Source organism: Periplaneta americana, chromosome 8 (genome assembly GCF_040183065.1).
Source record: "Periplaneta americana isolate PAMFEO1 chromosome 8, P.americana_PAMFEO1_priV1, whole genome shotgun sequence".
Taxonomy (NCBI): Eukaryota; Metazoa; Arthropoda; class Insecta; order Blattodea; family Blattidae; genus Periplaneta; species Periplaneta americana.
The window spans coordinates 64359985-64374655 of NC_091124.1; the positions used below are offsets into that span (position 1 = coordinate 64359985).

At 35.9% G+C, this 14671-nt stretch overlaps 1 protein-coding gene across 5 annotated transcripts in view; it reads left to right on the forward strand.

The window, feature by feature from the left end:
- Window positions 1–14671, forward strand: part of Atpalpha (sodium/potassium-transporting ATPase subunit alpha) — a 331079-nt gene that overhangs the window by 294628 nt on the left and 21780 nt on the right. For all 5 annotated transcript variants that reach the window (XM_069832988.1, XM_069832986.1, XM_069832985.1 and 2 more), the window contains 10 exons: window positions 373–486; window positions 3342–3594; window positions 5638–5859; window positions 5965–6210; window positions 8442–8553; window positions 8757–9082; window positions 9326–9574; window positions 11696–11834; window positions 12257–12399; window positions 13783–14039. In XM_069832988.1, the coding sequence (XP_069689089.1) occupies window positions 373–486; window positions 3342–3594; window positions 5638–5859; window positions 5965–6210; window positions 8442–8553; window positions 8757–9082; window positions 9326–9574; window positions 11696–11834; window positions 12257–12399; window positions 13783–14039 (2061 nt within the window). The remainder of the gene's footprint in view (window positions 1–372; window positions 487–3341; window positions 3595–5637; window positions 5860–5964; window positions 6211–8441; window positions 8554–8756; window positions 9083–9325; window positions 9575–11695; window positions 11835–12256; window positions 12400–13782; window positions 14040–14671) is intronic.

Genomic DNA, 14671 nt, shown 5'->3' on the forward strand with positions numbered 1-14671 from the left:
CTGTCACCCACCACCTCTACCATTTGAATTGTGTCTAATTTGCAACAATTAGAGTTGTCTGAATTGACAGAAACAAAGTTATAGGAAAAATCTTTTGAAGCAACCTAATATTGTGACGTAAGTTGTAACTGTGTGCTAAACTTTTCTTTTTGTTTGAAGTTATGAAAATACTCAACTCATATATCCATATGGAAGAAAAACGATAAAAAATGTTTCTAAAATTTAATACTTTCTATTTTATATGGAAGTCTAAAATGTTCCCTTCTTACTGCTTTTCCTATGCCTAGTGACCATGAAGAAACTACTTGGAATTTTGATGTTATTGCAGACTGTCTTCCAATGTGACTATGGCTATTGTGATGGTTGTTTCAGTTGTTCCTGGGTATTGTACTGGCTGCTGTGGTTATTGTCACCGGTATATTTTCCTATTACCAAGAGAGCAAGAGCTCCAAAATTATGGAATCTTTCAAAAACATGGTGCCTCAGGTAAGTAACTTCTTTCACAGTGTTACTAGAGTAAAGATTTCAATTAATGTACTCTATTTTCGGAATATATCTCGTATATATTTTCTTGTTTGACGTTATGGAATAGGAAAGGAAGTGTTTCCAATATGTTGTTTTTTTTTCCATAGTTATCATCATTGTAAGATAATTAAAAGTTGGATCACATGTATCTGCAGTCGTTATTTTGTTGTTTGTGGGAGACAATATATTCATTTTTCCTCATCATAGATAATTTACAAGTATAAGTCTACTATTAATAGTTTCAGAAAGGTGGACATCGTAACTAAAGTGATGTACGAAAATGAGAAATCAGTGCATTGCAGCCTGAATATGTCTCTTGCGAACATGTGTGCCAGAATGGCTTAGAATGTGAGCTGACACATTTGTGTATAGATACTGATTTCATTGCTGTTCATGTTACTGAAAGTTATAAAGATTGCGATGGATGTCATTTATTCATAAATCTTCACCATCTTTCTTTGAATATCTTTGCATGTATGAAAAATAGTCAATTTTGTTATCCTTAGATCGTAATTTTATTAAGTATCAAAATCGAATGCTTGCTCTCGTATCTTGGCTCCAGCTTGACTTGGTTTTTTGAGGACTGGATTCATACACTAAAGGTAAGCACTCACTTACCAGAAAAAAATTCGTTCGTTGCATTTTCTAATTAATCATCAAAAATAGTGTTGCAGTTTACTGCTACAGTCCACACCTGTGGAGTAATGGTTAGTGCGTCTGGCCGCAAAAACAGGGGGGCCGGGTTTGATTCCTGGTCGGGGCACGTTACCTGGTTGAGGTTTTTTCCAGAGTTTTCCCTCAATCCAATATGAGCAAATGCTGGGTAACTTTCGATGGTGGACCCTGGACTGATTTCACTGGCATTATCACCTTCATCTCATTCAGATGCTAAATAACCTAAGGTATTGATAAAGCGTCGTAAAATAACCTACTAAAAAAAATTACCATTAGAGTGTATTATTTCATTGTAGTGTTCTGAACTGGAAATAAAATGAATAGCTCTGTAACTGAAATGAACTATGAAGGACATACCTGGTTAATTTAGTATTTTCCCAATCTCATCCCATAAGTTTTTTTTTTTTTTTTTCCATATTACATTGCTATAATTCTAATTTCATAAATTATAAAGCTCTTCATGGGCGGCCGGGTAGCTCAGTTGGTAGAGCAGCTGGCTACGGACTGAAAGGTCCGGGGTTCGATCCCAGGTGGTGACAGGATTTTTTCTCGTTGCCAAACTTTCAGAACGGCCCCAAGGTTCACTCAGCCTTCTATAAAATTGAGTACCGGGTCTTTCCCGGGGGTAAAAGGCGGTCAGAGCGTGGTGCCGACCACACCACCTCATTCTAGTGCCGAGGTCACTGAAAGCATGGGGCTCTACCTCCATGCCCCCCAAGTGCCTTCATGGCATGTTACGGGGATACCTTTACCTTTACCTTTTATAAAGCTCTTCATACTGCTGGACTTAATAAAATAAGCTTCACATCATCCATTTCATTATACCTTCAATATCACCATGATTGGAGGCCTTACAATCGATATATTTGTCATGACATTCTTTATTTCGATCTTGGAGCATACGGGAATCCATTTAGAATTCTCTGGCCATAATTCTGATTGGAATCCGGTCATGCGGACAGAAGAGAGAAACGGCCAAGTGGGCAATGCTCCATTTAAAATAATGCAAAGAATAAAAATCCGAATGCGCCGAACGAATCTGTTCCGGTAAGTGAGCACCTATCTTTAAGCTTACATTGGCCCATTGTGAACCCTGTACATGCAATGATTGTTCAAGTCCAATATCTGGCCTTGGCACATTCATGGCGTGATAAAACCAGGTCCCATCCCCAAGCAATTATCTGATAAGCTCCTGGGCCCAAAGTCCCAAGTTTTCCTATATCAGTATTGGAAACCTCCGAGACTTTACCCCAACCTATCTTTAATTAGTGCAGATGATAGATGAAATGAGAGTGTTGGTGAAATGAAAGAGGAAAACTGTAGTACTCTAAGAAAAATCCTCTATGCGGGGATTGAACCTGAGCCACGCGATGGAAGACTAGTGTGCTAGTACTTTGCCATAGATGTGGCTTCTCTCGCACGATCATCAACAGCAGCAGCAGCAGCAGCTCCTGGATTTTGGTAGGCTAGTGCCTCCAAAAATTAGCTCGTGCTCACTCTTTTTTCCTCCCACCTTCTCTCCACTCAGATTTTTAAATTGCAGCTGAAATATGACTCCGAACAAATCCAATTCACTTTACTCGTTATTTAAATTATTGTTGTTTTTAACCTAACTTTTGCTTAGAAATTTTTGCGTTGCTTCCCAAATCTCTGTACACAAGCTGACAAAAGTTCATTAAATTTTAGCTTCATCTTGGTTATTCTTCTGTCGCATTTAAATGGAGAGCAAATGGAAAATAAATCGTAAGCTATTCAGTAAAAGCCCTGATATTTAATATTGGAAGTATTTTCCTTGATTAGCAATAAACTATTTCCGTAACACTTACAGTGATGTGACTCACAAAGAATGTGGAATGTGAGTTCTATCATCCAAATGTTTCCCAATTTAAAATGCTGAAGCTCTCATGGCTCACATTCTCATCAGTTTAGCTGACTCCAGAAATTCTTTTCCGAAACAATTTTGAGCACTCCTCTTGCAATGAGCTTTTTTTTTTGTCTACCTTGATGTCTTAATGATAACATCTTGCTTCAGCTTACACTTTAAATAAAGTCGCAATGAAATCTGTGCACATTACAGTATATCCTCCAGTAAAATAATTGTTGTGTGGAGCTATAATTCAGAAACTTCTTTTTTTTTTCAGTTTGCCACAGTGCTTCGAGATGGTGAGAAGTTGACACTGCGAGCTGAAGACATAGTATTGGGTGATGTAGTGGAAGTGAAGTTTGGAGATCGTATTCCCGCTGATATTCGAATCATTGAATCACGGGGCTTCAAGGTAGACAACTCATCACTTACTGGAGAATCTGAACCTCAGAGTCGAGGTCCTGAGTTCACCCATGAGAACCCACTTGAAACCAAGAATCTGGCTTTCTTCTCTACTAATGCAGTGGAAGGTATATTTCCTTTCATTATGTAGACAATAAATGATTAAGTTTTTACTTGACTGTTATTACAAAATACATAGAAGTATCTCCATTAAATTTGTTAATCACAACAATAACTTGACAGATACGTGAAATTGCTATTGGAAAATGGTTGATTGAGTCTTAAATTCAGTTGAATCTCGTTAGTACATTCCTCATTATCGCTTTTTTCTGTATGGGATACCTAGTTCAGTCCCAGTTCATTAAATGGCCTTCATGCCAAAGCATTTGTGACGTTTAAAATTCTTTGTTCCCTAGAAAAAACGTGTTAATGAGATTCCACATACACAGTGAAATTATATATGAGGAGCTCACAACCAGAGTGGACCAAGTCCACTTGTGGTCAGTTTGTGGATTAATACAATCTCGGATGAAGAAAACTTAGATTTATTCATTGCCGTAACAAACAAAGTCCATAATCCATTTGTTACTCCACAGAGGGCAACATTTCCTATGGAAGGTGAAGGTTGCTAAGGGGGAGCCAGGAACTTTAAGACTGAATATCTCAGAACTATTCCAGATGGACTTGGTCCACTCTGGTTGTGAACCTCCCATATAATAACTGTCTAGTTGGCACAGGCTGTTGAAATGACCTGTGATTAGTATATTCTATTTCTGCAATGATAACAAGTCTGTTCTTGTATTCAGTCATATTTTATTTGCCTTCGCCAATAATAACATGAAGAAATTAATATTTTCGTGATTATTTCAATTTTTTAAATGTCTATTCATGTGTTTTTAAAGTGAAGATTACATAATAATGGCTAGATCATGATGATAATGATGTTTATGCTCGACCATGCCGAAATGTAGTAATTATACACCTGGTAGCAGTCCTTTAATGCATGTCATTAAAGTACACCTACTCATTAAAGTTCAGATGTTCAGCCAATGACAAGTCAGCTTTGTACCGTTATATTGATTATTCTCGGATATGCAATCGAAAGACAATTAGCGAAAAGTCACGGAGGCTGGAAATCCAATACTGTCGCAGAAGGTTATGTTCTGTTACTATAATAATTAGCGTTAATTGTAAATAATATTCAAATAAATTCAATTTGTCATCTCGTTTTTCAATTCTAAATCAATTTCCAGGTTATATCAGAGTAATCTTCATCTCATTCTCTGCCAAGGTCAATGACATTCGGCCTCGGAAAAAATCAATACTTTCGCGTCTGCGCACATCTCACAATTCAGATCAGTTCGCACATACCCATAAGAAGACCTAATTTTAAATAATTTCAAGTTAGAAATATGGTCGAGCATAAAAAGTCGTATGAAACTTGCCTATAATGGTAATTAAGACACTCGTATGAAAATTATGAAACTCGCTTGCGCTCGTTTCATAAACAATCATACTTGCGTCTTAATTACTACCATTATAGGCTCGTTGCATAATGTACTATTTTATTGTTCTGTTCAGATACATAAGGAGTGCTTTATGTCATTCATATGATGTAAAGTTTTACAAATTATACTGTAAACCTTCACAATAATATTGTTAACTGTTTATTTATTATTAATGTAGATGTCTATGTCTATGAAAATAGTACACATTCAACCAAAAACCTGAAACTCGATACTCTAGAACAGCGGTCATCAGCACAGTGCACCCTCAGGCTATCGTGCATCCATGGCTGCTAGCGGGTATGCTTTCTCCCTATCCCTTCTGCACGACTGTGCATATTCAGATAAACTGAGGTGCAAGTTGTGAACAATTAATTTTTATTTATAAGCCATTCATTAAATTGTCTAAATTACCTCCGTGAAGAAAGTGTCATATGATTAAATTTTGTGGATGGTATCAATATTCCGTCCAGAATGATTTAGTTAATCAGACTTGAATCTTTTTAGTGATGAATGACGTTTTACTCAGTCATATATTATTCGAATTAAATAACAAATCTGAGTGAGATGTTTACAAAACATTCCATTTGAATCTAATTTGAAATATTTAAGAGTTGTTAAATAATTCGATTTGTAATTATGTGTGTTACTTGTTCTGATTGACAGGCACTGCAAAGGGTGTTGTAATCAGCTGTGGTGATCACACTGTAATGGGTCGAATTGCTGGTCTGGCTTCGGGTCTGGACACTGGCGAGACACCTATTGCTAAGGAAATTCACCATTTCATCCACTTGATCACTGGTGTCGCTGTGTTCCTTGGAGTTACATTCTTCATCATTGCCTTCATCCTTGGTTATCACTGGCTTGATGCTGTCATTTTCTTGATTGGTAATTCATATGTTCTTGATGTTTATACTTTCTCGAGTATTTAAATGTTGTAGTTTCCTTGAGTCCTACTATGGCACTCGTCTCATTCTTTGGTTTATTGTGCAGGTATTATCGTAGCCAACGTGCCAGAGGGCTTGCTGGCAACAGTGACAGTATGTCTGACACTGACAGCAAAGCGAATGGCCTCCAAGAACTGTCTGGTGAAGAACTTGGAAGCTGTGGAGACCCTGGGATCCACTTCAACCATCTGTTCAGACAAAACTGGCACCCTCACGCAAAACAGGATGACAGTGGCTCACATGTGGTTTGATAATCAGATCATCGAAGCTGATACAACAGAGGACCAGTCTGGTTAGTTATGCACATCTGCTGTAATGTCATGTACTACACAAAACATCCAGTCTGGTATTTGTTGTTAGCAGTATTACAGTATAGCACATAGAAGCAGAAAGTTCTGATACGAGATTGAATATTGTGATAGCAGTTAAGAGCACTATTGATGTATACATTGGCAGCTAATTTTTTTTCATTGATTCTGGTTCACGTTAACACTTTGTTTAAAAAACTTAAAATTGTTTAACGACATGTTAAAAGTGTTAAAATTTTTAGAAAAGGTTATGTACCTGTAGTTCAGTAGTTCATAGGACACTGATAAGGACGCAGAACCGGTGTCGAAACAGGCCATCTGTCTACTGTTCTCCAACCAGGAGATCAACCGTGAAAGGACTGTGCTTACTATTGCGTCATCTATTGCAGCGAAGTAGATAGATAATATTATTGTTGTAACGTCAGTTTAAAAACCATGCACTCTCCTGCATATGTTATTTCTTATATGGAGGGATTAAAAGACCAGGAGATTAACAGTGATCTAATTTTGTAACTAGGGTAGTATAAATATGTGTGTAACAATGTTATTGTTTGTGCTGTGAGAGCGAGCCAATAGAGATACAAGTATCCACGTGTGTGACCTCATGACATCAATATTCATTCACAGCATTACCCCGCTCCATTTCAGTCCGCAGAGACTTTCTCGTGGTTGGAGCACAGTAAGGTACATAACCTTTTTTAAAAATTGTAACACTTTTAATGTGTCGTTAAACAATAATTTTTTTTTTATTTCAGAATGATAAAAATTTTATACAAATTATTTTCATTCCTCGCTGTTCTTAGCACTTTTCACCACTTCAAGACCACTTTTCCTACCTAACACAGAAGTACCGTATTTACACCCGTAATTTTCGTCTTCTCATAATTTACTCATCCCAAAGTTTAGCTCTTGGCCAGTTATAACAGTAAATTAATGATGACATGGTTCGCTCACTGTGTGTCTCAGCACATCTCGTGGCCGTCCTTGAGTTGCCGCGACAAAGGGTTACTTTTGTAACAAAAAAATATAAAACATAAAATTCAACCTCTCCATCCCAGCTGATCGCACCCCAAGCTTAGTGATAAATCTGACACTCTGGAGTTAAGAGTGTTTGTTCGCTTCGTAAAGCTTTGTGTAATTACATTACAAGAATGAGTGGTAAAATTATTATTTGGTATGCAGTATGAACAGTGAAACCTCTCATTTACGGACATCAAAGGGACATAACAATCTGTCCGCATCTGGAAGGTGTCCTTTATTGGGAGGGAGGCTCCCCAATCTAACAGTAAATTTATAATATGCATTATATATCCCTTCACGCTTTAAATGAAATGTAGTTTAATTCTAAATACAGTATACTACAGTAAATTCTTTGCAACTTTGAACTACAGTAGATAAGACCGGAAAAGGAAAATACAGTACTGTGTCATGCAATTTTATTCAAGGTCTACAGTTATGCAATACTGTAATTTACAGTTTTCAACTTAACCTTAATGTTCAGGTGCCATGTCTCTCGAAACAGAACAACTGATTGAAGTGAAGAGAATAATCCTACTAATCTTATCATGTGTCGAATACAATGTCACGATCACGGAAACCTTGGTCCCATCAGACATGTTAAAGTTAATGACTTTGTTTATCCACCCGCTTCTAGCTAACAAGGGGTAGCTGGCTGGGCTAGTGGTAGCCTGCGAGACCCTTATTGTCTTCTTTCATGATAAGAAATTCCTATAAAGTTCTCAAAACTAAATTTTCCAATTTTGTAACACATTAGGTCTTAAAATTCAAGTTCTGTCCGCTGTTAGTAGGTAAAGCAAGCTTTAGAACTGTGAAACAGCTGTCTGTGTCCGTGTCTGAGAGTGTCCGTAAACGAGAGTTAAATTTATCATTATTTCTATATTATTTCAGTTGGGACATAAAAATCTGTCCGTATCTTGGAGGTGTCCGTAAGGAGAGGTTTGACTGTATAAGTAATTACAATAAAATTAATTAGTTAGTGCAGATATTATGTGTAATTTTTTTGTCCAAAAAATGTGTAAAATACGCGAGTAAATGCAGTGATTTGCAGATCCAGTATAAGTTCAGAACAAATAACATTATGAAAAATATTAATGGTAATTTAGTTGAATACATCCAATTAAAAACAGAATAAAAGATTGCAAATTATAATCTGTATGAAATGATTTTAATTGACATACATTTGTATTAATTCCAGGGGTACAGTATGACAGGACAAGTCCTGGCTTCAAAGCACTGGCGAGGATCGCTACTCTCTGCAACAGAGCTGAATTCAAACCTGGTCAAGATGGCGTTCCTATTCTAAAGAAGTAAGCCTGAATATGTTAAAGTGTTACTGAAGATATCCTTTAAATTGAATACAGTACAATATTTTACTGTTAAAATACATTATGACTTCATGATGACTGTATTCGCTTTTCTGTTGCTTCCTCATTATAAGCAGTAACAGTAAGCCTCAAATGTTGATGAAACTTAAAAACAGAAAATTAAAATAGTAATTATTGATTCACAGAGAGGTCAATGGTGATGCGTCAGAAGCTGCTCTCCTGAAATGCATGGAGCTTGCACTTGGTGATGTTATGTCCATCCGAAAACGCAACAAGAAAGTATGTGAAATCCCATTCAACTCTACCAACAAGTACCAAGTTTCTATCCATGAAACAGAAGATGCAAATGATCCTCGGCATGTTATGGTAATGAAGGGTGCTCCAGAAAGGATTCTTGACAAGTGTTCTACCATATTCATTGGTGGCAAGGAGAAGGTGTTGGATGAAGAAATGAAGGAAGCTTTCAACAATGCATATCTGGAACTTGGAGGCTTGGGAGAACGTGTGCTTGGTAAGCTGCAGTTTTTTAATACCTAGAAGAATTTGTTAGGAGTAAATGAAGAATTTACTGAAAAAGTGCGAAGTGGAATAAATATGATAACACTGTGCTGAGCTATGCATCTTCATCTTAAGGATTTATGCTATTATGTTCGCCTCAAGCAGTATGGATATCATAAGAAGTTTTTTTTTTCTTTTTCACAAAATAAGGAAAATAGGCAAGATTGAGAAACTGATAATCTGATCTTTTTCACAGGTTTCTGCGACTTTATGCTGCCATCTGACAAGTTCCCCTTGGGTTTCAAGTTCGACTGTGATGACCCCAATTTTCCCCTAACTGGTCTGCGCTTTGTAGGCCTTATGTCTATGATTGATCCCCCACGAGCAGCTGTACCAGATGCTGTAGCCAAGTGCCGCTCTGCAGGTATCAAAGTCATCATGGTGACAGGAGATCATCCCATCACTGCCAAGGCCATTGCGAAGTCTGTAGGAATCATTTCAGAGGGTAAGACCGTGTATATCCAATATACTTACACACATTTAGTTTTTGATAAACACAGTGAAGATTTAATAAATAGTGAATTATTTAAATATGCTAGCCATAAATTTCTACAAAGATTTTTTAGATTTTTAAATTTGATATGGGAGGGACAAGGATTTCCAGAAAGTTGGACTAAATCTATTGTAATCCCTATACATAAGAGAGGAGATTTGAAAATTACGGATAATTATAGAGGAATAAGTTTATTAAACGCAGGATATAAAATTTATGCAAATATTTTGAAAAACAAACTCAATAAGCTTTTCGACAATATTATCAGTGAGGAACAAAATGGTTTTCGTCGAGGAAGGTCCTGTTGTGATGAATATTTCGCATTGAAATTACTGGTTGAGAAACATAGAGAATTTAATCTAGAAACGCATATGGGATTCATTGACTTTAAAAAGGCTTTTGATAAAGTTAATCGGAATAAATTACTTCAGATTTTGGCAGATGATCAAGTGCCTCAACAGATTATACAAAGTATTTACAACATATATAAAACAACCATCATAGCAATTCGAAGTAACAATGAACTTTCACAGTGGCGACCCATTTATAGTGGAGTATGACAAGGCTGTGGCCTTTCACCACATCTGTTTATTATATATAAATAGAATCATTCAAGATTGGCGACAGACAAGCCATGGATTTATTCCAATTAATCGAAATATGCAGCTTGATGCTTTACTTTTCGCTGATGATTTAGTTCTTATGGCATCAACTGAAGATGATTTACAATATTCAGTACACAATTTAAATATGGTCAGTGAAAAATATAACATGGAAATTAATATTGAAAAAACGAAAATCATGTCATTTTGTGGGAAATTCCCTGTACCAAGTAAAATCTGTTTGAATAATAAAATAATAGAAAGAGTAAGTACCTTCACTTACCTTGGCTATACACTATCACCTTATGATGAAGTAGATATTGCTGAAAAAATATGTAAATATAATAAAACAATGGGGATCATTAATAAAATCATGAAACCTTCACTAGTACAAAGACACACAAGAATAGGCTTGTATAAAACCTTAGCACAGCCAGTATTAAGCTATGGTAGTGAAGCGTGGACTGTGAAGAATAAAGATGTCAGTAGAATAACAGCAAGTGAGATGAGGTTTATGAGAGCAACAGCTGGATATACTCGCTGGGATCATAAAAATAAGTGAGGACATAATGCAAGAACTTCAAATAGAACCCATTATGCAGTTCATCAGCAAATATCAACTTCAGTGGAAAGGTCATCTCGAACGAATGAATCGATGCAGAATTCCAAAAGCACTGTTTCATTACCATCCATATGGCAAAAGATCTCTAGGCCGTCCAAAGAAGAGATGGACTGAAAATTCTAGTTTGAGACCGTAACAGGCCACTTGGCCTAATACTTGTTAGGAAGACGACGATGATAAACACAGTGACATAGCCTCCTGAATGTGAGGCTCCCCATATCACATGTGTTTCAAAATTTGTCATAGTTTTTAATTTAATATTTGTTTATTTACAGTAGGCTATACTAATTTCTCTCTCTTCCTTTTATGTGACATACCGTAATGGAGAGGCAACTTGAATGTGCCTACTTGTTACTGGGGTCAAGAGAGCAATTCATACACATCTAGTCTGTAATAAAAATAATTAACCAGTTAGTGCCTGTGAAATGTAATTCATCACAGAAACGTTTCGGTTATAGTGAAAACTTAAATTGTATAAAAATATCTTAATTTGATCAAATTACTATTACAGTTAAACCCCGTTTTAACATTCCCGTTTTTAAGGGATAATCTGTTAAGTCCCAAATTACCATAAGAATAATGTAATTAATTCCCGCTTTTAAAGAAACCCGGTTTATGGAAAATCCTGCTTTTGAGGAATATTTTTCAAGTGGATTTTGTGATAATGAAGCCCGAAATATTGACTCGACTTTCAGTGATCAGTAGTACCGACATATTCAATAGTGCATCTCAATCGATATCAAGTCGGAATAGAAATAAGTTTTTACAGTTTTATTGATGAAGATTTTGAGTTGATTTCATGTAAGTTCAAATTATTAGGAACTTCATTGACATGGGACATATTTACAGGTAATGAAACTGTTGAGGACATTGCTCAACGACTCAACATCCCAGTAGCTGAAGTGAATCCGCGAGAAGCAAAGGCTGCTGTTGTGCACGGAACTGAACTTAGGGACTTGTCTTCAGAACAAATTGATGAAATCTTGAGGTAATATTGCAGTGAATTGAATTGATAGTAATCTCATTACAGCCAATATATTTATTTGTAGAACAGTTTGGCATCCTCTATTTCATTCACACATAATATTTTATATTAACAGGAAATTAAGCTTATATTTAACACATTATTATCCGACATTTTGTAATTTTAGAACCTCTGATTGGAGTTTCGCTAGTCTAGAAGGGCTGGATTTTTGATCAGATCAGTAGAGAGAGATTTCATGCACATAGACATCGAATGTGCCCCCTTTATTTACTTCATTTTCATTGGCAGGGGATGTATTTTCATTATAACAAGGAAGTTTTTCCTTCTTGTTTGTTCATAATCTCCATTTTAGAAATATATATTGTAACTATAATGCTTATATTTTCATGTCAACTTTGTGTTTATGTGTAAATTGAATTTTGTAGATACCACACTGAAATTGTGTTCGCCCGAACTTCACCTCAGCAGAAACTCATCATTGTAGAAGGTTGCCAGCGAATGGGTGCTATTGTGGCTGTGACAGGAGATGGTGTGAATGACTCTCCTGCCTTGAAAAAGGCTGATATTGGTAAGATTTGCGTCAAACAATATCACAGCGAAACAGACTAATAATGTAGATTCATTCTAAGTACATGAAATATAGTGAGAAAATAACATATATTCAAAGATGTAACAAGCTAAATTCTGAATAATTCATATTCTGCTTTCTTTCGGACATTCCAACAAACTACAGGGTCCAGCAAAAAGATCTGACTTTTTTTTTAAATGAGACAATACAGTTTTATTTTAATGTAACTTGGTTTTTATTCTTTTATCGCAAAAAGGCATTATTACCATTTACTGATGCAAGAAAACAAAATCAGATTTTGAAAATTACACCCTCCAATTGACGACTATTTTTAATGCATTCCTGGAGCCTGACTCTGAAGTTCAGCACTGCCCTGCCTACCATTTCTTGTGGTATCGTGTATCCTTGGCCTTCCTGTTGACTTGTTTTTCTGCTGAAGAAGTCGTTCTGATATTCTGGGAACTCACCCATGTCAACCCCCATTGAAATGTTGTAGGAACCTATGATGTATAAGAACTACTGAATCATTTGTTTTGAAAATCATCTTCACTGCAAACACCTGATGCGATGCTTTTCACAGAGACATTGCAACTGAAACAGCATCAATAATGGCGTTCATTCCCTATCCTCCCACTGCTGCGTGACTGTCTTAGCCACAGTTACTGCCAACCTGTCAGATCTTTTTGCCTGTACATTCTCTTTCATATTTTTGCATATGTATTAACTTCCAATTTCATCAAATTGCACTCACCCAAAGTAATATATCTGGAAGAACATTATCAGAAGGGTGAGCACTATTTAGCTATTTTTCATCTGTTATAATTTGTCTTTTTGATGTAATGTATTGTGTTATAATTTTACAAAAATTTAAGGTGTAAAACTTCAGCTCTTTTCCAAATATAACTTAAACATAATTGCATACATCTCTAAAAGATGTCTGGTGTATCATACCACTGGTACAAAAGCCTTTAGGTGGACAAAAAGCATAGTCTTTTTTATTTGGGGGAGGAGCTTGGGAGTTTATAAGTTTTATTGGGGGGAGGGGGGGGAAGAAAACTTTTTATTTCAGATTTAAATAATTCCAAATGATGCGAATTAAGCAACATAGTTCAACTAATCTCTCTAGATTATGGACATTATATATGCACAAAACATTATCTTAAAAGCTTTTCAATATTTCTCATCAGGCAAATGTTTTTAGTGATGTAATCACTGAAGTATGACTACTATGTAAGCAGTATAGTACACACATTCGGAATGTAGGCTATACTGAAATGTTATGTATACAAGTTCAAATACAGTATATCATAATAACATTTTTCTTGAAAAATTGTTTTCGTCATAAAAGTAAGTTTATTAAAATGATAATGTGGTTATGCACAGGTGTTGCTATGGGCATTGCTGGCTCTGATGTATCAAAGCAAGCTGCTGACATGATCCTCTTGGATGACAATTTCGCATCTATTGTTACTGGTGTTGAAGAGGGGCGACTTATCTTTGACAACTTGAAAAAGTCTATTGCTTACACTCTGACATCCAACATTCCTGAAATTTCACCCTTCTTGGCGTTCATTCTATGCGACATTCCACTACCCCTTGGAACTGTCACCATTCTGTGCATTGACTTGGGAACTGACATGGTAAGTTTTTCACTTTCTTACATTTACAATACAAACATATCTGTAAACATATTGGTGAATATTTCGTAAATAAGGATGATGAGATACTGTTACTTAAAAACCAAAATGTTTGCAAAAGATTGCATGTAATATATGTGCCAGAACTAAATAAAGACTAGAAAAAAAGTTAAAATGTTAGTGCTAAACTACAATAAATATAGACCTAGTTTATGTATGATGATTGATACAGATGACACTTTCCTGGCATTTTGTAGTTACATTACCATAGGGTCTTATTAATGTTGTTAAATTCTGACTGACATAAAAGCAATTACTAGTATTACTTTCAAAATAGCAATTTGTATGAATTTTGGCAAGAATACACAGTCGAGTTTTAATGTGTTATGAATTAAGAAAGACTAAAGTATTGCTATCAATCTCTTAAGAATTTGCAATTTCTGACTATCCACAAAGTGTTTCTTATATAACAGTAACTCTCCATATTGCCTTAACATAGTGACTTGGTGAAACTCGATATTGTACCAATGGCAAGCACTTGACTTGCATCATTCACCTAAAATCTCCATCTAGTGGGCAGTGTGCTGAAATTTATAGTTCTTTCATCCGCCATGAAAGCGTTTCCCTTTGTGCAC